Below are 25,564 nucleotides of genomic sequence, written 5' to 3'. Positions count from 1 at the left end.
AATAAATGTTTAATGTCATCTTGCAGTTTTCTGGTGCTGTCTTGGATAACATGTCTAACAGCTTGTTCTGTTTTTTCTACTTTTTAAACATAATGAAGAGTGACTTATTTTGATGTAATAAACCATTTTTTTCTCCTAATAAAATTATATAAATGAAATTAAGTACTTTGAGATCTCACTTGTCTGTGGCAGTCTGTGAAAGGAGATTCAGACAAATTCAAGCCAAATCTAACCTGTTAGATTGTCTGCCTTTCTGACCAGCTTGATTTATTTTTTTACTCTAGCAACAGGCATGACTCATTTTTGTCAAGACTTTCATGGAAAGAAAGGATGAAAGGAAGGCTGTTTGTGAAAGAACTTTGGGGTTTCCACTGGATGCACACACCAAGATAAAACACAGAAAAGTGGAGAGTACGATTCTATTTACAGTATTGAGTAACATTCTAAAAATTAAATTTTCAAGGAATAATCTCTTGTGTTCTTGCTTCATAAGTCTTTATGTATGCAGACAGTTGACACTGCATTTGGGGTTTTTTCCCTCCCTTGGTGTGTTTTTTGCATTACAGAATGAGTCTTTTTGAAGGCTGTTGTGTACATTCTGAGAATGAAGAGGCTGTTATGAGATGGGAAAAGACAGAATTAAACCTTGTTATTTTTAGAATAGATCACCTAATAATAAAATACATATTGATCTTCCCTTTATAAATCCTGTTTTTCTTAAACATGTGATCTTTGTATTGGAGGAAAGTAGGCATTTAAGCCTGTATTTTTTTCAAATGAGCCCTTTTAAAGATGAGTAAAATAATCCTAACAAGATAGTTCAAATACTTAAAATGTATTATAAATAGAATAGCCTAGTACAATTCTTAATGTATAATTTTTTCAGGAGTACTATAGAAGTTACAGATATCTTGATTTAAGACCGTGTTTTATTAGTATTGCATTTTAATAGCATTTATATTTTGAATCTTCTTTTCTGTTTAAGTAGGCAGAGAAATAACTGTAATTGATTATTTCCTTCCCGTTGTAGTTACTATTAGTCAGATGTATGGCTATGGTGTAGCAATATGAAAAAAGCAAGATAACATTATATAAAGATAGTATATGAGACAATGAGGAATGAGATTCTGGGAATGAGAATGTCTTGTGTCCTGTAGAGCTGTACAACATGTTTTTATATGATTTGATCTTGTGATAACAGTAGAGATTCCAGCCAGGGAATGAGTTTCACTAGCCATTGTCCACTCATTTAGGTGTGGTAATATTGTGTGGGTGTTCTGTTAGACTTAAGTGCATTATTAAAACTCTTACTAATTTAGACTTCCAAGATTATCTCAGTAAACAAGCAGAAAGATTGGCAGGGATGAAAAGTAGTTTTACAGTTTCTCTGTTTTCAAAGGTGAGATGAAGATTTAAGTGTATTCTGTATTACTGATAGCAAGTGTGAAAATACTTATTTCGTGTCAAAACAAACAAACTGTATGAAAGTTAGGTTGCACTGTGTGATTGCACTTCTTTTGTGCTGTAAAGCACAGGCTATTTTAATTTTTAGAGATGAGTAAAATGCATTTTTTTGCAGGCACGGATGACATTGTAGGGCCAGAAGGTATGGAGAAATTTTGTGAAGACATTGGAGTTGAACCAGAAAATGTAAGTTCAGAATCCATTTTAAAAATACCTCATCTGCTATGGTGTACATGAGTTAGTCTTACAATTTTTGCTTTTCCATCAAGAATTAAAAAATTCTTGAGAGTTCAAAAAAATTCAAGAAGTATAAACCAGGGGGGTTTTGAAACACATTTGGGAACAGCTTGCCATTGTTTTAAACCCTAGACTGTCAACCTGTAAAACCTCAATTTGTCTTCACTGCTACCTCTTCTCTTTCACCTGAACACCACCAACCTTTAGTCTCTCCAGTCAACTAACAAACAAATAGTGTTTCCTTTGGGTTTTCTAGGACAAAGAGATTTCAAATATTATGGGCAGTCGTGCATTATACCATTTCAAAAAACAAATAAGGAATATAAATGTATTTACAGATACATATTCTATATGTGAAGTGTGTATATTTATATATATAAATAAATAAAATCTAAAATGCCATTGTGCATTTTACAGGCTTTTTCCTAGTGCCTAATTTTTTTTTCTTTAAGCACATTTGGAAATTCTGTCTTTTGCAGAATTCATGGAGTGTCATATAAGTAAATGAGAATTGTGGTTTTGAAAGATGTATTGGAAAATGAGATGTAATTTGCTAATTTCAGAGTTTAGGAGAATAATAAATGTTGTGATTTACTCAGACATTTGGATGTGTAAGCAGGTATTCTGATTTTGTATTATAAGCTGTACAGAGCTGCACTAACCTCAGCTAGTTAATGGCTGAGTCGCAAATCTAAATGTCTAGATTTTTTTTTTTTTTTCCTCCAGATTGGCAGGGTCAATTATCCTGCAAGTTTTTCTTTCATGTATTTGTCAAAAGTGGTTTCTTAAGTTGATGAATAAGATAGTAATAATCTTACAATATTGCTTTATCTAAATTCATTTTTTGCTTTGGTCTTCTGTGTGAGATGTGAAAAGGATTGTTTCCTTTTGGGTAAAACTGAAGTATTTATGTATCAGCCTATGTTTTGATGTGTATTATTAGTTCATCTAGGTTTACTTATCATCTGCTCGAATTGTGGGATCATTATTAGTTTTCAAATAATTTAATTTTGTCGATTGCAACTGATGTTTATTGAGATGAGGGTTTAATAAATGTTAGGTATAATTTGTCAAACTGATACTGAAATTTTGTAGTTACTTTGAGAAACCTTTTCTGTAGCTTTCATACCAACTAATCCTCTCCCCATTGTATTGCTCATGAGATGACTGAAAACGGGTAGATGTTCACTCTATATATTTGCACTATTACCTTCTCTTTGTTTGGATTGTGTACAGGTTTCTCATTTACAGGGTTTTTATAACTTCTGAAATAGTGTAGTCTATTTTCAGTTCAGTTCTGAACTTTCCATTCACACAAGTGAAAGCATTAGTAGCCTACTAAACAGTGGTTATTTGTAAAACATGGATTTCTGTTAAATTCTCAGTCTTCATTCTTTTTCTTTAAAATAGGTAGTTATGCTTGTGCTAGCATGGAAGTTGGATGCACAAAACATGGGCTACTTTACATTACAAGAATGGTTAAAAGGAATGACATCACTACAGTAAGTGCCTTGAAAATTCTCTTAAGTTTGTTATAGAAAACACAGCTTTTCAGAAAAAAACACACTTTACCGTTTTGACTCACAGCACCTAAAGCAAAGAGCTCTGCCATGGAGCAGAAGTCACAAGTTTTTGAGGTTTTGGTCTGATTTATGATGGTATGGTCACTTAACAACAACTTGAAACCTGACATTGCACACTTAAATACAGCTGGATTAAAAAGTCTGCAGTCTCACTAGAAGAGAAATGTCATGAGATTTGCCACTCTTTCTGTCCCCAAGGACACATATCTTTGTTGCTGGATTGCACCAATCTTTTGATATTGGTGTGCTGTTAGAGTGATTTAAAATGCTGAATAATACAAACCCTTTCTGTAACTGGACATTGTTCGTTCTCAGAGTTGCTTTCTCTGATTAAGAGCTTAATTTCATGGGAAAATTCACAAATATAGTTGAATAGTCATGTTCCATAGAGAGTTGGAGGAAGAAAGAAAGAACTGTTTTAACTTACCTTCCAGAACAGAATTACTAAAACTGTGTACGAAGTTCTGTAGTTTCAGCTAGAGTTTAGAAGTATTTTTCACTGCTTTGATTTGCTGTTTGTTTGCTGTGCATGGACAAGCTCTTATTTGTGTCTGCTGGAGAGTGCATTTTTACAAAGCCAGTCAGTCACAGTGTAAGACTTGGCTACTTTATCTAAAGTTGTTTCACATTACGGGTTTAATAACACATTTTATGCAGGCATACTCAAAATCAAAAACATGCCTCTGTTCAGAGTGATGTGTTTTGAACAGGTAAATGGGGATAAGTGTTAGAGATTCTTTCCCAGAACATCAGACATCTCAGTAAGAATGCAGACTCTAAACTTACTTGGTACTTGTTTTGTAGGTGTGATACTACAGAAAAATTGAGAAATTCTCTGGATTACTTGAGATCTTTATTAAATGAGCCTACCAATTTTAAACTTATTTATAGATATGCCTTTGACTTTGCACGGGTAAGTACTCTATTTGAAATTACAAACTTTACTGTCATAAATAATAATTGAAAGACTGTATACTTCTAAGTTTGTTTCTCTGAAGGTACCACTCAAGATTGCTTCTAGCAAATGGAACTACTTGTGTTCTTAAACAGTATATGCAAGATGTCAAAACTGGAAAACAGAAGTATATAGGATGTGTAATGCTTAGTGCTTTAGCCACATGTTTCATTTTGTCGCTGCCTCAAGCTATTTTATGACTTCAGGGAAATCATTGAAGCCCCATTCTGTTGTAGGTTGGAGCTTTACCACTGAGTTCCCCTAACTTTATAATTACTGTGGCTTTTCTTACTCTGAATTTTGTGAGCATAAATATATTTAAAACAGGAAGACACTTCACACATTTCAATAGCTGGTAAAAATGGGTAATGTAATAAAAGCTGGATGTGATAAAAATAATGATTCAGAAGATTGTTGGAATGGCTTTAATGATGTTTTTAGTATTTACTAAAGACTACTTTGATACCAGTCTTCCTGCTATAAAACAAGCTTTGATGAATGGAACCTATATACATAAGACTATTCATACTTGGAGGGAGTAACAAGAGAACTTTTTTTTCTGAAATAACATTTTGAAATAGGCTTTGGACATCCATTTTGCTAATGTGATGGAGTGTACAGAAGATTTAACATAAAACAGTAAAACTGAACCTCAGATTTCAGTGCAAAAGAACTAAAAATACTGAGAACGTGCACCAAATAAAGTAGCCTTAGAAAATGAGAAAAATAAGAAGAAATTGAACTGATAGCAGTTTTAATAGTCTCTCATTAGCAACTCCGATTTTTGGTACCTCAGTGCTGTCTTCATCTCAGCATTCAGATTTCTGATAGTTCACTTTTAAACAAGGAAGCTTGCAGCTGAATATAAAAAAATGTATGGGATTGGTTAGTATGAGAGGAAAAGAAAAGCCGTACCAACCTCTTAATTCCTTCTTTGCTGTATGAAGCTTTATTCTGCCAGTTTTGCTCAATGTAAAATGCAAAGGCATTGCCTAAGAAGTTCAAGATACTGATGAAATATTTGGGCTAGAGAGGTAACCTGTGTCAGCTGATGGCCTGTCAGAAGTGAGCACAGATATTTAAAAGGTGGATGGATACTGTGTGTCTTCTTTTCAAGAGGTCCCAAAATGGTGTTGCAGACACTGGTCTCAGAAAAGAATTTAAACCTTGAGACACAGGTGCTGTGACTCCCTTTGTGACAAAAAGCCCCTGCAGATTATAGAACTTCAAATCATTGACATATAAACTGGGGAATATTTGGCTAATATGATTATTGAACTTTTGATACCACAGACTTGGGGAAAGTCCACAGGAGAATGGCATCCAGTAAGAATAGGAAAGAACAAAGGAAAGAATGGAAAACGAAGAACAAAGGAAAGAATAGGAAAGAACGAAGATGCCAGATTAAACTGGGCATGATTTTTTTTCCGCATCATTGAAGTGATTGATAGAAAAAAGCTGATGGTTTCACATTCGGGAGATTTTATAATTTCTGTCTAATAGGATAATTCTTTCACGGAAGTCCTCCATTGTGAAAAAACACTTGTCTAAACTTCCTAAGTTGTAAGACAATTTTTTTGGAAAGAGTCTGTTGATTTGGCATTTAAAGTTAGTTCGTGAATAAAAATGTGTCATCAAGGTTTCATGTGGCATGCACAATTTAAGTCAGCATAGATTTAAGGAAATAATTTAAAACACCATATGTTGATATTAAGCACAAATACATTCCTCAATCCATGTTTGCCCTTGTTATTGCCAAGTTTGAGAACATACAGATGCATGTATTACATGGCTTAAATAGATCTTTAATGTGAAATATTAGATGGAAAAATCTCAGGAAGGCTGTCTATCATTAGTGTAAAACAAATACTCAGATAAAAGAGAGTTTGTTAATAAATTCCTTCAATTGTGTCCAAGGAATGTAAGTGTCTAGAATGTATTCTAAGAATGCAGTTACATCATCTATCATGGCAGATGTACCATTAGGTGGTTGGAGGTGGGTAGAGAGGGTTTATCTAAACAATTTGTTCTGATCAGTAGTCAGAGAGAGAGAATGTAGAAATGTAACAATTTAAGGCATGAAAAACCAGCGTGGCCAAAGTAAAGGCAATAGAGCCTGATTTCATTAATACTTGAGTGTGTGGGAAGAATTCAGAGTATAAAGAGTAGATAAAATGTATTCTGACAGCAGCATTATTTCTGCTTAGAGCTGTTTGTGACAGAAGTGTAGATGGGCTTTGGAAAGAGAATTAGTTTTTAGAACTTTGAGTTTGGAAATAAGTGAAAGATCTATATCACACTAGTACAAAAATGCCTTTGCAGATTTCTTTTTCATCTTTATTACTAATTGAAAAGCTTTGTTCATCATGGAATTTACTTTTTTTCTCTAAATCCCTCTTGGCTTTAGTGCCCAGAATACAAAACAGTTTTTCATGTTTTCAGAATTGCTGGTTTTCCCACTTTACTTTTGAAACAAATCTGCATTAAATTCTGTCTACAAAATTTTAGAAATTAGACGTGTTTAGAATGAGATGGACATAACCTTGTGACTAGTACATTCAGTTGCTGACTTAGAACTGGGATATTGCTCTGTCACAGCCTCCCTGTGTGATAGAAGACAATTCAGCTATGATTTGAGTTTGGTTTTTAATAAAGATATGTATTCTGTAACACACAGAATTGCATTTATTTAGGTGAGACATAGGGCTCAGTTCCCTTGGTTGTGGGCTGCTAGCTGTCTTGCAGTGACCTGTTAGACACTCCTGCATCCAGAATATCCCTATGTTGGATGTGTCCTGGTGGGCAACAGGCTGTCCATCAGTCAGCAGCATGCTCTTGTGGCCAGGAAGGCCAGTGGTGCCCTGGGGTCCATCAGGAAGAGCAGTGCCAGCAGGCTGAGGGAGGTGACCCTGCCCCTCTGCTCAGCCCTGGGGAGGCCACATCAGGAGTGCCGTGTCCAGCTCTGGGCTCCACAGGACAAGAGAGACATGGAGCTCCTGGAGCAGGTCCAGTGGAGGGCAGTGAGGTTGGTTAAAGGAGCAGGGAGGGTGTCAGAGAGAGGATCTAGGAACTTCTCAGTGTTGCCACAGTAGGACAAGAGGCAGTGAGCAGAAAGTGATGCACAGGTAGTTCCACCTGAATATGGGGAAGAACTCCTTTGCTGTGCAGGTGCCCACTGGAACAGAGTGCCCAGAGAGCTTGTGGGGTCTCCCTCACAGGAGATATTTAAGAACCACTTGGCTGCAATCCTGTGCCATGTAGGGTGAACCTGTTTGAACACGGAGTTGGACCTGATGACCCACCGTGTTCCCTTCCACTTACCCATTCCATGATTCTGATACCCTGTCTTTTCTTAATTTTGACTTTGCAGTGTGCTGTCATGAATACATATAGAGAACAGGGTCTATATTAGCTAATAATTGAAATGTATTTTTTGTGATTTCATTAACTTGTGAATTTCTAGCTCAGTGCTCTGAGCGTAAAAGTGTGGGGGTTTATGTCTCATCTGTCAGCAAAACTCGTTTAATTTTGTGATAACAAATGTAGATGAATCAACTATTTAACAAAATGGAGTCATACACATTTGTGTTACTCTGAGTTGTGCAGAGGTTATGTTACTAAATATTTGCCACTGATTAACAAACCTGCCGAGTTCACATGCTGCTTCTTTCACTTAGCAGAAAAAAACCCTGCAGCCCTTAAGCTTACTGTTATTACATTGAGCCTAAACTGGATAGTCCAGAGAGGAGTTTCAGTGTGCTGGTGTATTATGTTCTGTCTGCTCATTTGATAATTTAATCTGAATTTCCTGTAATCAGAATAACAGAACAAAGATCTTCCCTTGGCTCACTCTCAGGTAGTGAAGGAGGTGTAAAGTAGCACTGAGTGTCTATTGAAAGTCCAGGTAGGTGTAATGCTGGGGCAGGAGGTGGGTACAGCACTGCTGTTCTGAGAGCTGTGCCTGTGGGAGGATACATGCAAACCTGGCTGAGAACCTGATGGCCATCGCTTTTTAGGGAGGTCACAAGCCAAAAACCACCTTATGCCTCATCTGCCATAACAGTGGTGTTTTATTGGGAACATCTATAAAAAACAACATCTCTGTATAACAAACTATTACTTATATGGAAGGAAATGCTACTGGCAAGTTATGTTTTATTAAAAAACACTGTTAGATACTGCTGTATATTATTTATTTGTTAATTTATTTTGTCCATGGGTGAGCTGTAAGGGAAATGAAAAAACATCTGGAATTCATGCTCTGTTTTCCTTTTTGACCTTTTGCTGCAGGAAAAGGACCAGCGCAGCCTAGATATCAATACTGCCAAGTGTATGTTGGGCCTTCTTTTAGGAAAAGCATGGTCTCTTTTTCCAGTATTTCATCAGTTTCTAGAGGTATGGAATTGGAAACAGAATGATGTTGTTTTGTTTTGTTTTTTTTTTTTTTTTTTAATCTGTCTTCTCTGATACTTTTAACTTCAGGTAGAATGAACAGCTAAGAATGCTGTGTTCTGATTTAGGAAATAGTAACCACCAAAGCAGAACATGCAACTGTTTATCCTTCTTTTCTTCCTTTTTCCCAAATTCCTGTGTAATGCAGAATAAACTATAGAATGTTATTTATTTGCTGCTGGACTTTATTTTATTGCTGTATGTTTGCCCTGTAAAAGATGTCTTAATCAGAAGCATGATTCAACACTAGTTTAAATACTTGCTGGTTTAATCCTTTTTCATTTTAGATTGCATGTACAGATTAAATCAACAGTGCATCACAGAGTTAAAATTTTCTGTAAGAAAATCTGAGTTTGAGACAGTTGAAAATTCATTTCAGTAATTTCTGTTTCTTGCCTCAAGCAGCAATCAAAATACAAAGTTATCAATAAGGACCAATGGTGTAACGTTCTTGAATTCAGCAGAACGATTAACCTTGACCTCAGTAACTATGATGAAGATGGAGCCTGTAAGTACTACCATATGCTGATGTTCTAAAATAATTTATTACTCTGAGCTTAATCATTCAGTGTCCTTTTACAAAATTTTGTAAAATACAGTTATTTGATCTCTCTACAGGGCCAGTGTTGTTGGATGAGTTTGTGGAATGGTATAAAGGAAAACAGATGACATAGGAGTTTAACTATGCACAGCCACTGGAGAGTCACTGTTACCACAGTTATGTCAACCATTAGCCATAAACTGCTATTTGTATCAAAGTGCATGCTGCTTTTCTTGCACTGCATCCCTTTGGCAGGGAACTTTTGATGTTTGCTATTTAACAAGCTAGCTATGCTTGCTGTTTTAGCATTGTTCTCTTTGAAGGCTGCTTTGCATTTTGTATTTACACTACAAATTGGTGAACTTGCCAGAGTCTTCACTGTGATTATGTGTATATTGCTGTCTAAATTTTGTATATGTGTATAAAAAAAGGCTTCACCTAGGAATTATTTCTGCAGAAATGTATTGTACAAATAATTTTGTGGCACATTTCTGATCATCACTTATGTGTCTATTGAAACTTAAGTGATTTTGTTTTTCTTTTGGTCTCAAATGTAGCATTTCAGACTTTCTGGACATAGTTATGTGAAGAACTATTTACAGTTTCAATGTTACTATTTGAGATGCCAATTTCTGAGAAGACATGCTGTGATTTCCTTCACCAGAATTCGCCAAACCTGACCTAATGCTTTATAGGAATGAGACATTGGTGTCTTAAATATATATATATATATATATACATATAAATATTTAAACACTGTAATAGCTGTACATGCCACAGATGATTTCCATTTGAAGAAAAAAGTACTGACTTTCTAATGTTAAAACTGCAGTAGTCATTACAGGTACAAATGAACAAATTAAAGTACCTTTTAAAAATGGGTTTTAGACTTTTGTAGATTGCCTTTGGCATACTCCTTTTAATTTTTGGTGTACCAAGTGTGTTTGGTCTATGTTGTGATCTAGTGACCCAATGACATTGAAAATTCTACCTGAAATTAGTGGTTTGGGGAATGAAGTATGCTAACCCCTAAAACAGACATAATAAAGGTTTTGGGGCTTTTTTTTTGTTTGTAAAACTACTCTTTCCAAGGGCCTCCAGCTTCGTGTTTCTAAGTAGTTACAAATATGATATCGGAAAAAATACAATATTGAATAGTCAAAATACAACGTTTTTTTTCCTGTTGGGGATTAAAGTTTCCTGGCAGAATGTCCATTGCAGGCAATGGGCGTGTAAGACACCAGCATTAAATGACAGTACTTTTTAGTAGGGACCACTGCCTGTTTCACTCATCTGTTTATTTGTATGGGATGGTTCTAGTGATTATTTTGGGGAAAAATGAGTGAATGGAATAATGTTTAAGTTCTGTAATTTTGTCATGTTGTCTTTGCCTTACCCTTCTTTATTGAGTAATGCTAGTGTTTATATTTATAAATAGATCCTTAAAGTATCTGGTGCTATTAAACTTTGATCCCTAAGGATTTATGAAAATGTTATTGATTCATGGAGCACTTAACAACGAAGGGCCATTGGGTGTTTTGGAACAACAGATTTTCCGTAGAAATATTTTACAAAGTGTTGGCAGTTTTGTCCTTTCCCTAGAATGAGATCCAGAGGAAAAGGAGGAAAGTGTTTTATGTTGAAAATGAAATTTTCTTCTGTGTTTAAAGTTCTATCCTTGCCATGAAGTCAGGAACAACTGTCATTGACTTGACTCCTTTCAGGATAAACCTAGTTTAGCAAAAGCACATTAGTTTGCTGCCCTGGGCCTGGAGGTTGTAATTGTGCTAAAGGTGGTCAGTTGTGTTCGGATCTGTTTGTTGTTGTTCTTGGGTTTTGTTTTTCAAGGCCAGCTGCCAAAGACAAAAACTGTATGTCTGTTTGTGTATATTTGTATATACGTAAATATACAATATACATACATATACAAAACCTAGAATTTCATGATACTAAGAAGAAAATACTACCTTTCCTGTGAAATAGCTACTTTTGGATTTCTGTAACAATAAATAGCGCATTTTAAAGTTAGTAGTGGTAAAATACACACAGTGCTTTCTCGTGTACTAATGCACATAACCTTAATTCCATGTTTGATGCAGTTTGCACAAGAAATTAACTGAGTGGAGTGTGGTATTTAATGTTTACAATAAGCCTCTTAAGAAAACACACCTTTTATTAAAACTTCTGATGTAAATGTGTATATTACAATAGTATTACTGTAATGAAATAGCAGTGGAGCTGCTGGTTTAGTTCTTCAAAGAATGAACTTAGAAGCAATATAACTTTTAACATTAGGCCAAATTGTGATTGCCAATATTTTAAGTGACATAAGTGTAATTGTTCTTAAAACATTAAACTAGCTGTCGACTCTAGGAAACTGTTCAGCACAAATTGGTGTGAATCCTGCAACAGATACAAGTTTATACAAAAGGTTTTGTATGTCACAAATAACTGAGCTTCCGATAATGGAAGTAAAAGCCAAAGACACTTTTAATCTCTTACTGTTACAGATACAACTTTCACATAACAGGGTTGACAGAAATTGGTTCAGCCAGGTGTTGGCAGTTTTGCAAATGTTTATCAGAATAAAAAAATGAATTAAAAGCAAAGAAACAGGGAAACTTACTTGCACTGTGTAAGCAAACAAACTTTTTTTTTTAATTTGGGCAAAAGTAATTTGGAGTGATGGAAAGGAAGAATGTGTTTGGAAATGAATCAGATGCTGCAAATTTTTTCTTCCATTTTAAACAGTATGAATCTGTAGCCATCAGCAGGTTTATAAACATGCATCTTCATAAAGTAAGCCACAGATTCAATTACAGCCAGTAGAGACAGCTTTACTGGCATTTATAGTGAACAAATGGACTCAATTGGACCTGTGTGGTTTGATGAGCTTCCCTGTGCTATCCATCCTGCTGGTTTTGCTATCTGTGCTGATAAGCAGATCCTAACATTGCCTGCTCCTGCATATTGGAGAAACTTTTAATAGTTGTGGAAACTTAGCTAACTTAGTCATTTGATCCTGTATTTAGTACAACTGTAGCATTTGCTTTTTTTATTTATTATGCCATCAAATAGCTGATGTAGATTTTTTTTTTTTTAATTGTAGGCTTCCCCACCCCAACTCTTATGAAAAGTAATGTACAAAATGTGCTGTTTTCTGGGACAAGACACTAAGAGGTCATTCCTGAAAAAGTGTCATGGGTCTTGTGCTAATGTTTCTGGTGTACTGTTATTGAACTTTTAGCAGAAACTTGATGATCAATCTACAGTTCATTTTTGGTATTTGGGAGATGTAAATTGGAAAGACAGTTAGTGAAAGGAAAACAGTGTCCAGAGACTATAGCAGTTGATGTTCTTTGATAGATGACAAACATTTGGAGCTCTCTGGACTCAGTAATCTTAAGGATCTTTTCAACCTAAATGATTCTATTAATATTAGTAGCCAAAACAGTCCAAAGTGATACTAAGTATTTAAAGTACTAATATAATTCTCTATTACTGTCGTTTCTTCACTTTTTATCTTTTCCAAAGAAACCCAGCTGAAATAGAAATTACTGACATAATTTATGTATTTGACTTTTCAGTTAAAAACCTCTTTAAGGTTATCTTTAAGCTACAATAAGTACTTGGGTTATCCTTGTGTAGCCATTTCTAATTCTGTAGAGACTTCTCCCATTTTACCAGAAACATGTGTGTTTTATTTTATCAGAAATATGCTCACACAATCAAAATTAGTTACACCTTATTGCTGCTTCATTAATGTTCCCAAGTTACTGTTTTGAAGGACAAGAAATGGACTTCAGTTGTGTTCAAGTTTTCCCACATGTCTGTTGACCCTTAGTCACAAATCCAACAAATTGTTTGATACTCTTGGAATTTATATAGGCAGCTTCAAAGGTTAGCTTGTGCCCTGGTTTTATTTATAGCTGCTAACATACCTCTTTTTAGGCCTTATATTTTGTCTTTTCATATTGTTCTAAAAGTATATAGAGTCCATCCACAAACAGAACAGTTTTTCTGTGAATGAGACCAAAATTCTGCGCTTTTTTGTTTGTTTGTTAGCTTTTATTTTTTAAATCCTTGCCCACTCTCCCACTGTGTGTGTGCATGTGTACGTGTGTCAGAATAGCACCTATTGACACTGCTGTTGCAGGAACAGCAGTTAACCTGTGACTGTGAATGCTTTGTCTTAGTTATTTGGATATTACATAAATAAGGTGTGCTAAACTTCATGGCTCACAATATGATGAAAATACTATTATGCCACCTAACATGAGTTAATCCAGTTGATTTTTTTTTTTTAGGTCTTTTCATGGTGTTGTTAAATGGCATCCCACAAATAAACAGTATTTGTGTTGGTTTCAGAATCTGACTTCAGATTTTTCTGTGATTTGTACTTCAGAAATTCTCATATCTGAGCATACATCAGCAGGCAGCCTTTATCAAATATTAGCAGAGAATTTGTGCCTAGGATCTTGTCTCCCTTGTTTCTAATAGTAGAGCAAATCAGTATTGAACACTGTTGGGAACAGGTACATGTTTCAAAAAGGTTATGGTTCAAATGCAGTGTGTCAATGTAAAACAGTACTGTAATACAAAAGTTTTCAGCAATAAGTCAATTTGAGTAGAAATGTCTCAAGACAAAATTTTACAGAAGCATAATTTTTACTCACTCATCTTGGTCCAGCCTTTTGGCTCACAAGGTCCTCCTAGAAAAGCTGTTGATGTGTGGACTGGATGAGCAGATAGGTGGACTGAAAACTGAAAATCATAGGGCCCAGAGAGTGGTGGTCTGCAGAGCAAAGTCTAATTGGAGACCAGTAACTAGTGCTCTACCCCCAGGGCCAGAGCTGGGCCCAGTCCTGTTCAACAGCTTCATTACTGACCTGGGGGATGGGGCACAGTGTCTCCTCAGCAGGTTTGCTGATAGGACAAAGCTGGAAGGGAAGGATGATAAGCTGGAGGATCCTACTGCCTTCCAGAGGGACCTCAGCATGCTTGAGAAATGGCCTGACAGGAACTACGTGAGTTTCATCCAAGAGAAGTGCCAAGTCCTGCAGCTGGGGAGGAACAACACCCTGCACCAGCATCTGCTGAGGGCCACCCAGCTGGAAAGCAGCTTGGCACAAAAGGGACTGGGGTCCTGGTGGACACCAAGTCAGAAACCACCCAACAACTCCTTGCTGTGAAGAAAGTGAGTGGTTCCTGGAGTGGTTCCTGGTGTGGTTCAGACAAAGCATTGCCAGCAGGCTGAGTGATGATTATTCCCTCCTTACTCAGGAGGGAATCCTGTGTCCAGTTCTGGGCTCCCCAGTACCAGAGACACTGTGACATTCTAGAGAGGGTCCAGTAAAGGGCCATGAAGATAATGAAGGGATGGGAACTTCTCTCCTATGAGGAGAGGCTTACAGCTGTTTAGTCTGGAGAAGAGAAGGTGCTGTGGAAAGTCTTACCTAAAGTATGTAAATATCTGAATGGAGACAAAGACTCTTCAGCCAGTGCCCAGTGACGGGACCAGAGGCAAATGGGCATAAACTGAAACATAGGAGGCTCCATCTGAACATCAGGAACTGCTCTCTTTTTCTCTGAGGGTTGCTGTGCATTGTTACAGAGTCTGTCCTCAGAGATGCTCAAAAGCCATCTGAACGTGCTCATGAGCAACTGGCTCTAGGTGGCCCTCCTTGATCAGGATCGTTGGACTAGGTGACCTCCAGATTCTGCTTCCAACCTTGAACTTAAAATTACTTGAAATAGATGTATTTACATTGCAATTAGAATACTGTAAAGCAGAACCTATCCTGAAGAAGTTTTTCATTGTGTTTATGTTTCTGATGAAGGCTGGGATTGGCTTTGCCAATTCTCTGAATGTAGGCTGTTGCTTATCTTTATTTATCAGAGGGGGTGAGTCACAGTACCATGAAAAAATTTACTGCTGCTATCCAAAAAAGCTTCTTCTGTTGGTTATGTGTAGGTTAAATGTGCATGTCTTCTCCTTATGTTTTAGGGTTATTTTCCAGCCCAATTTTCAGCGTATTCAGGAAAGATGGAAATGCTTTGTACCTACAGCAAATAACTTGATAATTATCAAACTGTTATAAGTATGTGTTTGAAAAGAAGACTTTTGTTTCATTTTGATTGCTGTATTTGAAGTTCTTGATCTGCTTTTCTCTATTTTTTTTTCCTGTCCTGATTCACTGAATGAGGGATTCTGTGCCCTGTTGATTGTGGAGCTCAGCAGGCCATTGCCCTGTGAGAAGGGTTTGTCCAGACTATTGCAAATATCCTCTTGGCTGATTCCTCATGCTTCATTTACAAAATTCATACAGTGTACACTCGGGCACCTTTTTCATTGAGCCTATTTTGTAACTTTGTTTGATTACCCACAGTCAGCTGTTAGTAGCAGCCCTGAGATTCCTACTAGTGTAGGTGTCCTAGAAAATCCTCAGTGGCCAAATAAACTAAATCAGTTTTCAGAGTAAACAAGATACAGTGGATGAATGTAAAGGAAAGTGAGGATACAGCCTTGGGGCTGGTGTGTGGGGGATTGTGTAACTAATTGTATACAGAAGGGCATGCTAACATGGGGTGGGTGGGGAGGAGCAGAGTGATGAATACTGTGTGGAAGTCACAAAAAATACAAAGGTTTTGTATTAAAGAGCAATTGCTAATGAAATGAACTAATATGAAGGAGAAGCAACTGAGTGTTTGGATTGCAATGAAGATGTGATAGTAAGAATGGAGAGATGAGTAGCAAAGGACAGTGGCAAGATAAGGCACAGATACAAATTAATACTTCACTACGTGTTAAAATCCCACTATAAATGAGTGAATTTACTTTGTCTCACAAGAACAGAAACTTTTCCACAACTTTATGGCATAAAGGGAATCTTAGAAATCCTGCAGATTCTCACAAGTGGTGTAGTGTCTGCCTCACCTCTGAAGCATTCTCAGAAAATAATATTCCAATATATATTTTGAAATCCTGTTGGACTGTTGCACAAGCAAATGGCAAAACATTTCAGTATGTGAGATATCAATAGAGCACTAGAGTGGATTTTTTTTGCCCATGATTCACAAAATTGCCTTGCTTGTATAGGTAGATGTCTTAACATGTTAACAGCTGCAACAGCCAAAAGGTGACAGGCCTTGGAGAAGTGTTAATGGTGTTTGAAGACTCCTAGATACCAAAAATACCAAGTCACTGCTTTTTTCAGGCATTACATTTTTTAAAGTTGTTTTGACCACAGAGAACTTGTGTAGATAATGAGCTTTACTGAAAGCTGGCAGTGGCTCTGGGATTTTTTCTTTAAAGGTAATTTCATTGGTGTGGTGTGCCATTGGACTTGCTTCTCTTGTGATGGAATTGAAATGTGCTCTTTCTCTTTGGAGTTCTAGGAGTTAATTGTGTGTTTGTGAAAGAGTTTTCCCAGAGTTGTAGCCTGCTTCCTGCATTTTCCTGGAGCTGGATCTGTCCCTATTATGATGACATTTCCCTTCAAGGACTGCATCAGTGGTACTGAGTCTGTTGAAAGGGCCTTGGGTTATGTTCAGAGGTCATTTTACCTTACATTTGCTATTTTTTGGCTACTGATGTTCTAAAATAGCAGTTTTGAACTGCTCTTGATTTTCCCCTTTTTAGTAAAGTTCTTAAGTGGATATTGGATCCTTTGTCTTTTTGTAAATTACCCTGCCTATGTTACCACAAACACCAAAGTTATCTGCAAACTTTGGGTGATGTCCCATTATAGCCACATTTCTATGACTGATGTTTCTGCAAGAATTGAATTCTATTCTGTTTCTTAGAGAAAGGTGGTTTTCTCTCTTCTGCCAAGTTAAAAAGTAATTTTTGAAATGTAATTGAATACTGCTTGGACTTTATTTATCTTTGCAACACTGGGAATTCAGAGATAATCCACAAATCTGGCTCAAAAAGCAGAAGACAGTAGTATGTGCCATTTCACTGTATAGGTTGAGTCTCTCAAGAAAACACAGTAATAGTATATAATGTAAATTTCCATGTTGCATTTATTTTAGACAAAAAAGTGAGTATCTGAAGCAAATTCCAAGGGAAATAATATATTAATATCAACTACCAATAATGAGAAAGTAAATATAATTCAGCAACAGCTTTATTAATATTCTAGAATAGCTTTTTATAAAGTCTGTTATTGGGTTTTTTATGAGCACCCTTCTAAACAGAAGTGATTTCACTTTAAAACAAAATAATGTTTGTACCTGCTGTAATGAGATGAACACTGTGGGAGCTTAGTATTACCATTTTGTGTTTCAACTATTGAAGTTTGTTCTCCTGCTTTGCAAAATATTAGCAAATCCATCAAATGCTCTTTTCTTCCTAACAAAAAACTGGTCCTGTCCCGAATTTGTTTGACTTTTTTGGCTGAGATTTTCACTGGAATTTTGGAGGTGTTCTACAGTTGTATCAGAATGGTTCTCCAGTTCTGTCAAAGTAGTAGGATCCTTCATCTTGCTGGAATCAGTGCTTTCAGAGATTGTATTTCCTGTAGGCTCCTGGGGGAAGGAACATGAACTTTCATCGAAGAAACCTTGTGGGATTGAGAAGGAATATGCATCCTTATCATTACTCTGATCCAACTGGAAGTGATCATCTGTTGTGAATTCTGACTGTGTTTTCCCAGAACTGTGAAGATGCAGCAGAACTGCTGTAGGATTACAAGACTGCGGTTCATCAGGCGGACTGCAATTGCTGGTATCCTGTAATTCTGTGAATCCATCAGAATTTTTCTCATCAGAACCTCCTTGTATCTTATCTGCAAAAGCCTGCTTCCCCTCTAGTAGGAAGTCATCTTGCTGTGTAACAAATGTGAAGAGTTTTTCAGCTGTGTGTTCAGGCAGCAATTGAAGAGGTGATTCTGTGCTAGAATGCAGCAGTGATGGTTCTTTTACAACTTCATTCAAACCAGTATCAATGGGAGCAAAAATAAAGCCACTGTCCTCAGATGTACTCATGTTTCTTCTTAATGTAATGTCTGCTTCACCATGATTCTTTTCAGGGGAGTTCCTGGCTATATCCTCATCTGTATTCCCTGCTGTTGTATATTCTTCTGTATTCCCTGCTGGAGCATTTTCTCTTGTACTTCCTTCTGGAGCATTTTCTCCTGTATTCCCTGCTGGAGCATTTTCTCCTGTATTCCCTGCTGGTGCATTTTCTTTCTGTTCTGTGTGACTGAAGCTGAGGGAATGCTGTGGTTCTCTGGGAAGCAGAGACAGCTGCAGTTCATCCTCGTCAGAAGTTTTCTCTGTGTCATACGTGGGAAAATGTTGTAACTTAAATACCGTGTTATCAAAATCTGTACTTGGACTGTGGAGAGAATCAGAAATGGAGTTCTGTGCTGTTGACTCTGCATTAGTAAAATAATCAAATGTATTTGGAATTTCTTGACTTGAAGAACTAACTGTATCTGGATCTGCCACACTTCTGTGGCCACTGCATGTATCAGAATAAGGGGGTGCTGTTTCATGCACGGTGGTGTCTGATCCGTGATTAATTGTGGTTTCAAAATAGGCACTGTTCTCTCCTTGATTTTCCCAAATCTGCTGAAGTTCAGCAGTAATGGTTGGAGACTCTGGTGGTGTTGCAAACTTCTCAGTTCCACTGTCTGTATTGGTTTCATCTAGCGATGACTGATAGACTGGCAGGTTGTCACTAACATCAGGTTGTTCCAGTTCAAAGTCTGCTAAAGAGCTACAGTCACTCATTGTGAATGGAGTCCCTTCAGCTGAAGAGCTGTCACCAAATATATCAGCTGAAGCATATTGTTCATCTGAATGTATCCTTTTACCCTCATGCTTTGTAAGGGGAGAGTTTTCTATTATTTCATAGATGCTAAAATTCTCAGTATCTGCATCTCTTCTGGAGCTGCTGGGTGAAATAAAATGTACAACAGCACTAGGTATACTTTTGTTGCCATTTAGACCAGAATGTTCTTCATAGCTTTGCATTCCCTGCCTAAATTTTCTGGTGTGCCTGGGTTCATTATGTGCAACAAAACCTTTTCTCTTTGGAGAACCTGGTGTAGCTTTTGTGATCTCAGACCACGGCAGACCAGAGTTGTTTCTTACTTTCCTGTTTGGTGTTATTTCATTGCTGTTCTGGCGATCTGTCCTCACAAAAGATAGTCTAGTATCATAAATATCTGTACTTTCATTACTGTCAATACTAGTTTGGACTTCTGAAAACACTGGTATTTTCTTCCTGTTGATCTCAGTATTGCTTTGTTTTTGGTACTGTGCTTTGGGATTTGGTGAATGTACACCACTGCCAGTAAAATTTTGATACACAGTAGAAGTTTCTGTAGGAAAAACCTGTGTGTTTCTTAAAGAATTCTTATCAGAAAGCAACGTATTGTGCTGTGTATTTGTTGGCTTGCTTGCAGAAGGCTCTCTGCTCAAGGTTTCATCTGAAAAAGCTGGATTGGAATAAGTCTGTTCTGAACCTGATTTTTTGCTCCTGCGCATGAGTCTCCACAGTCTTTCCAGGTAGGGTCTAGCAAAAGCACCCAGACAAAAAGCACAAACAAATGTAATGACCACAGAGAGGGAGACGGCCAGTGCAAAGTTTGGCTCTGTTTCTGTCTGTCTAAAACCAGTGTTAGTGTCCCTGGCTTTTCTAACCAAAAATGCTGAAACAACTTCTTTCACCTCTATATTGTAAAGGAGATACTTCTCTTTTGTTGTATTAAAAAGACACAAATATAATCCATTGGCAGTTTTCTCAGCATTGTGTATCACTAAATTATCCATTTCATCCAGTGTCATATGAGGAAGACTCTGATTTTTTGAAATTTTGCCCTTAGGTGTCCACCAAGAGATTCCATTGCCTGAAATGAAAGAAAATACAAACTCAGTCTTTGTTAAAAGCATTGTATACTTGGTTTGCAGGGCGTGCAGTGATGTTATTAAGAATATACTCTGGACTATATCTCATAATTTTACCAGTTTATTATAAACCCCATTTTGCTTTTATCTATCCTAAGTAATTTTACATGGTACAAAGTCTGTTAAACCATATTGCAGGCCTTAGCCCACTGCCATCTGAAAACACAGTAGTACATGTGGGGTCCTAACTGCAGGCTTTACAAGGAAAATGGTAGTGTGAGAGAGGGGGTCACTGAAAAATCATCTAAGCAAGTTCAGGGTTGTACTAGAAATAGGGTTTCTGATCTAATCTTCTAAGCAAGTTCAGGGTTGTACTAGATCTGCTGATCTTCCTTGTGGAAGAGATGTCCACAGCCAGCTGCTCTGCGGCCTGGGCATGGTCAGTGTGCAGCTGTGGGGTAAAACATCACCTCTTAGCTAACAGTGTTTCAACCACTGTGATTTTCCTGTAGTTGCTGATCTGACTGCAGCAAAAAAGTCTGTAAATCAAGGGTATTTGTACAGACTAAGCAGTTGTTCCAGACTTGAATTAGTGTGGGCCATGGCTGATTGTTGGCTTCTAGCAGTTTGTTTCAAGGTTGTATTTTTGGCTTTGTCTTTGGAACAGCTTTTGTTCCCAGCTGTTTTACTGCAATCTAGTGTGTTGATTTTTGTTCAGATTTTTGTGACTCTTCTTGTAAACAGACAAAGCAGGTGGCATTTCTGATAGGTCCTGCATATTTTCATTTGGGGATGAAGTATTCCCAGGGGAAAGCCTTACCACCTCCAAGTGCTATTAGTCCTTTAGAGTTAAACCATTTTGCTTTATGGCACATGACAAATACACCTTCTGGTCTAAGTTTGGTCTTAGTTTTCCAGCTGTGTGGTAAGTCTTGGCTCTATAGGTTTTGTTGCTTATACCCTCAGTGTTCTCTATTAATTTTAAATGTAAGTGAAGTGTGTGCTACAGTAGCTGTACATTTTTAGAAGAAATAGAAATCTTTCCCTGCAAATAAACCTTCATTTCATTTTGCTGTAGCTGGATACTGAAAACTATTGGATCCTTTTTGGTGTTCTACATGCCTCAGAAGTGCCACCCCACTATTTGGTCCTTTGTTCAGTCCAAAATGAACCAATACATTTGCAATGCATTACTTACTGAAGCTTTTTTGTATATAATTTGGCATCACTTCCTCCTTTAATGTAAGGAAGGAGATGAAGACTCGGGAAACATAACTTTGAAATATTCTAAGCAGAATACTAATTTCTAATGAAATATTTTTGTGTGTTAAACTGTTACTCAGTAATTTTTAAACAGTGTCTTTAGAAATACACTTTTTAAAACCAGATTTATTTGATCAGTCTGCATTCATTTAGATTTTAGCAGCATTTGGATGGAGTGCCTGATATACATACCCCTTATGTTGTCCAAGTTACAGGTCAGCACTGATGTGTTCCCTTTTGGGACTGTGGCCCTTTTGAGCAAAACTTTGTCCCTGCAGTTTAAATGGAAACTTGAAAGATACAGCAGAGGTTTCTGGGAGTTGTTGGCAGACTTATTGTATGAAAGGCTCCATTTTTTCCTTGTGGAGTCAAAGACAAAATGAAATAAATGTTTAAAAGCATTTAGCCTGCAGCTAAATATCCAGGCATTCTTTGACAAATACACTTCAAGTTGAAAAAAGTTCAAACTGACTAGTATCTGTGGTAGAGGGATTGTCAGAGCATTTTCACGGAGATCCAAAACCTATTTGGAAATAATTCAGAATTAATTTGATAAGGCTCACAATGGAATTCTTATTGCAACATCTTACAACAGTGTTTCAGTGTACAGCACTTCTGTAGTTCTGTGAACAATGCATCTGCTTAGGATTTCAATAATGTTGATCTAAGCTTTTTATTGAAAAGTTTAAATTGTGGTGTTTAGAATTCTCCCATTGTAGACTTACCTCTGTGTGAAAAGGGAGCTGCAGGGCTCTTGCCATGGAAGGGATGGGGGTAGAAGGGGACATGTAAGTGTTTAAGGCAGTTATGGATTGGTTTGTGGCACAGAGAAAGTGTGAATTTATGATTATATCTTGTACAATTCAGCATGTGTTTTCCTACATATAAAAAGCAAATATATAAAAATATTTTTTACCATTTGCTCTAGTTTTTTAATTGTACACTAGTATTATAATCAGAACCATATAATCATGCTTAATAGTTGGTAAATAATATCTTTAACGATTAACATAAAATGTTGAAACAGTTGTAATGCTTTACAACCTGTAATTTGCTGAGATATCTGAAGGCATCTGGATGAATTTTAGTTATCTTGTTGTTTCGCAAGTCAATGTCCTTCAGCTGTGAGCAGTTTTGAAAATCCTTTGGGTCAATCTGTTGTATAGCATTGGATGACATATGGACAGTTTGTAAAGACTTCAGGAGGCCTAGTCCTAGGAAGAAAAAAAACCTGTTTTATATGTTATAGTCTTTTTTTCCCAATTGCATCAAATGTCTTTATAAAATGCTTTGCAACAAAATTCCTTCCATTCCACTATTGCAATGAGTGGCTGCAGCCTTTGTGTTATGCCTTTCCTGATCAGTGTCTGTCCCCATTCTAAAAGCTGCATAGCATCAACAGCTGACACATTAAAATATTCACAGTCAACAAATGTCTTAAAAACTGACACGTTCATGAAAGCACTAGTATTTCTTTGTGCTATCAGAATTATTCTGATTGTGGTCTCTGTACTTTGAGCAAGCTTCTCTGGAGAACTAGAGATAGGATAGGAGTGTGAAAAGGGTAGAATATATTGAGTTGACAAGATCCAAATATGTTAATTGTAAGTACAAAATAAAGATGAAAAAGCTGATACAGTATCTCTATCCATTTGCACAGGCAGTTTCATGGGAGTTTTTTCTTATGTGGAATTGTTTGAACTATATTCTTAGGATGTAAAAGAAATGAAAACAAAACCATGTTGTTGCTTATGCCCATCTGCCTGTGAATTATGAAGCATGGCAGTATAATCTTCAGTGTATCCTAGTTACAGTAACATCCACCTTACATAAGAACACTTCTGATTGCTGGTGACACCTCATTTTTTTGAGGTGCTGTGAAGGCAGCCCCTGAAGCTCCAGCCTGCAAGGTCCAGTGGGAAGGCAGGCACTTGAACACTCAGCATCCCCACTGATGCTGAGTGTTCAGCACCACAGTGTCACTCTAAAGTGATTTTTCATCATACAGCATTGTTGAGAAGCTACTACTTCTTAACAGTTTTGCCCTTGGTGTCACCTTGTTTATACCAGAAACAGCTTTTCTCAGCCAGCAGCTCTGTTTGCAGAGCAATTGATCTTCAGGTTTATTGTGAAAAGCAGAGGGAATGATTCATTCCTGGTATAAAACTAGAGGTAGTTGATAGGAAAGGCATCCAGAAATTCTGTAAGTTCATAAATTCAGCACTGCACCTGTGTGAGGAATTGTACTGTGGCTACTTCCCTGAATTTAAGCTTGTGCCAAAAATCTACATTGGTATGGCAGCAGTGGGCAGCAGCCTCGTGCCTGGGGGCAGGGGGCTGGGAGAAGGGTTTCTCTGTGGGAAACCTCTGCTGTAGAACTGCAGTTTGTGTTTTCTTTCCAGAGCTTAGACCTCAGAATTTTAGTGAAGTATTTTGGACAAGAATAAGGTTCTGAACATGTATTTAAATGAATATAGGATTGAAGTATAACTTGAAGTATGGTGGTACCATGCACAGCAACTTGAACTTAAAAAATAGAGCATCTTATAGAAGAGGATTGATCTGACTGACCCTCTGAGGTATCTTATAATGGGCAGTCATATTTATCTATCAAAACAAATCAAATCTTCATCGATGTATTTTATAATCTAAGCTTTTCTATACTGTCTATATAGATACCTTGTCTATACAAACACTACAAAATCATTAAGTGAAACGGGTTTCCTGTGTGCCAGAGAATTATTTAATAGCCTAAAAGGAGAAAAACAGAACTTTTATGACCCTGTGTAGGTGCAAATATATTATCTTTGTGTGACTTTGTAGGATAAGTGGTATTTTCATTTGTCATCACTTGTCTTCCAGTATTTTCGAACTCTAATGAATCTGATGGTGTTAATCAATAAATTCAACATATTGTATAGGACAGTGTTGCTCATCTGATAGTTTCTGCTTCATTTAAACCATTGGCCACTGTGAATCATCCCTGCATAAAGGCTAAGCTGCCCAGCATAGTTCAGTGCCCAGCAAAGCTTTTCTCAAAGTCTCTTGAAACCTTACAGCCCTCTCCTGTTACACCAAGGTGTCACTGTGATTGAGTATTAAACAGTACTGAGCAAAATTGTTTGGAATGAACAAAATATATTTTCCTGTCTCTGAAGTACTGAAACTGCAGGAAGTTTTATTTCGTAGCGTTGATTTCCTTCTGAAGGGTAGTATGAAATTCATGATCTGTAATTTTTTTGACCTTTAAGGTTCGCGACTGGGATGTGGAGGCTGGTGTTTTTCCAAAGATCCTTACTCCTCCTTTCTATACAGCAAGCAAGAATACTGCCTGGGCTCTAAAAGGATGAATCTGGTTATATTTGACTACTTTTAACACAGTACAGTTGCTAAGACTGTATTAAAAAAACCTAACAAAGTAAATACCAAACAAAATACTTCCACCTCTGTATTTGCCAGTGGAACTTCCCCTCACCTTAAGTATAATAAAATGAAAAAGTCACATTCTGGATTCAGTAAGGTATATAAATGATATCCAAAACCAACCTACCCCATGGGAGTCAAGTCCTTGGGAGTCAAGTCCTTCGAGATTTTTGAAATGCTTACCTCTTGGAACTGTATTAAGATTATTTCTTTCAACTGACAATACTTTCAAAGCAGGCAGGAGACGATCAACAATGCTGTACTTTTTAGACCCATGTGCAGGTGTAGGCGTGTCCAGTGTGAGGGTGTGGATGGCATTACCATCGAGGTTTAGAGTTTCTAAAATGGGTAAATTTGTACAAGTAGTTAAAGTGACTTCAGAAAGCAGGTTGTTACTGAGGTTCAGGTGTTTTAGCATCCACTCTTCATTTCTTCCATCAGAGCACACAAAAGTTTTAATGTTATTGTAACTCAAGTCAGCTGTTACTGCTGTTTGTGGTAGATCTTCTGGAATAGTAGATATTCTGGTAAAAGAGCAGTTCAGTAGGAACTGCCCATCCCACTGGCACTCTGAATGCTGATGTGTAGCAGGAAGAACACGCTGTGACTTGGTTCCCACTGATCCAGGCAGATTAAAGTACAGGACCACAGCTATGACATGCAAGTGAAGGTTATCCATCGTATGTAAGTCTAAAATGTAGAATTATGGTTAAATTCAGCACAAGAACAGAAAGCAAATATAGTTTGACATTAAAAAAAAATCAACACTGAATAACCCCAGCGTTA

The 25,564-nt window shown here is 37.1% G+C and overlaps 2 protein-coding genes across 8 annotated transcripts in view; one reads left to right on the top strand and one right to left on the bottom strand.

Annotated features, from left to right (window-relative positions):
• The window catches only part of DCUN1D4 (defective in cullin neddylation 1 domain containing 4), a 41,592-nt gene extending 27,990 nt beyond the window's left edge, over positions 1 to 13,602 (top strand). For 6 of the 7 annotated variants that reach the window (XM_066317004.1, XM_066317003.1, XM_066317006.1 and 3 more), the window contains 6 exons: positions 1,580 to 1,650; positions 3,112 to 3,203; positions 4,089 to 4,197; positions 8,530 to 8,634; positions 9,097 to 9,199; positions 9,310 to 13,602. In XM_066317004.1, coding sequence (XP_066173101.1) covers positions 1,580 to 1,650; positions 3,112 to 3,203; positions 4,089 to 4,197; positions 8,530 to 8,634; positions 9,097 to 9,199; positions 9,310 to 9,365 — 536 coding nt within the window. In that variant the 3' untranslated portion in view covers positions 9,366 to 13,602. Of the gene's footprint in view, positions 1 to 284; positions 412 to 1,579; positions 1,651 to 3,111; positions 3,204 to 4,088; positions 4,198 to 8,529; positions 8,635 to 9,096; positions 9,200 to 9,309 lie in introns of all 7 variants that reach the window. The other variant, XM_066317009.1, reaches the window with a different exon arrangement.
• A 3,890-nt stretch (positions 13,603 to 17,492) lies between these two features.
• On the bottom strand, positions 17,493 to 25,457 carry LRRC66 (leucine rich repeat containing 66). Its single transcript, XM_066317011.1, has 4 exons — positions 24,962 to 25,457; positions 22,400 to 22,569; positions 21,548 to 21,878; positions 17,493 to 20,094 (listed from the first exon to the last, which is right to left on the bottom strand). Exons 1-4 carry the CDS (start codon positions 25,455 to 25,457, stop codon positions 17,522 to 17,524), a joined length of 3,570 nt encoding a protein of 1,189 aa, XP_066173108.1. The 3' UTR covers positions 17,493 to 17,521.
• Positions 25,458 to 25,564: the final 107 nt, after the last annotated feature.

This window comes from Sylvia atricapilla, chromosome 4 (genome assembly GCF_009819655.1).
Source record: "Sylvia atricapilla isolate bSylAtr1 chromosome 4, bSylAtr1.pri, whole genome shotgun sequence".
Classification (NCBI taxonomy): domain Eukaryota; kingdom Metazoa; phylum Chordata; class Aves; order Passeriformes; family Sylviidae; genus Sylvia; species Sylvia atricapilla.
This window is presented reverse-complemented; position numbering and strand designations above follow the sequence as displayed.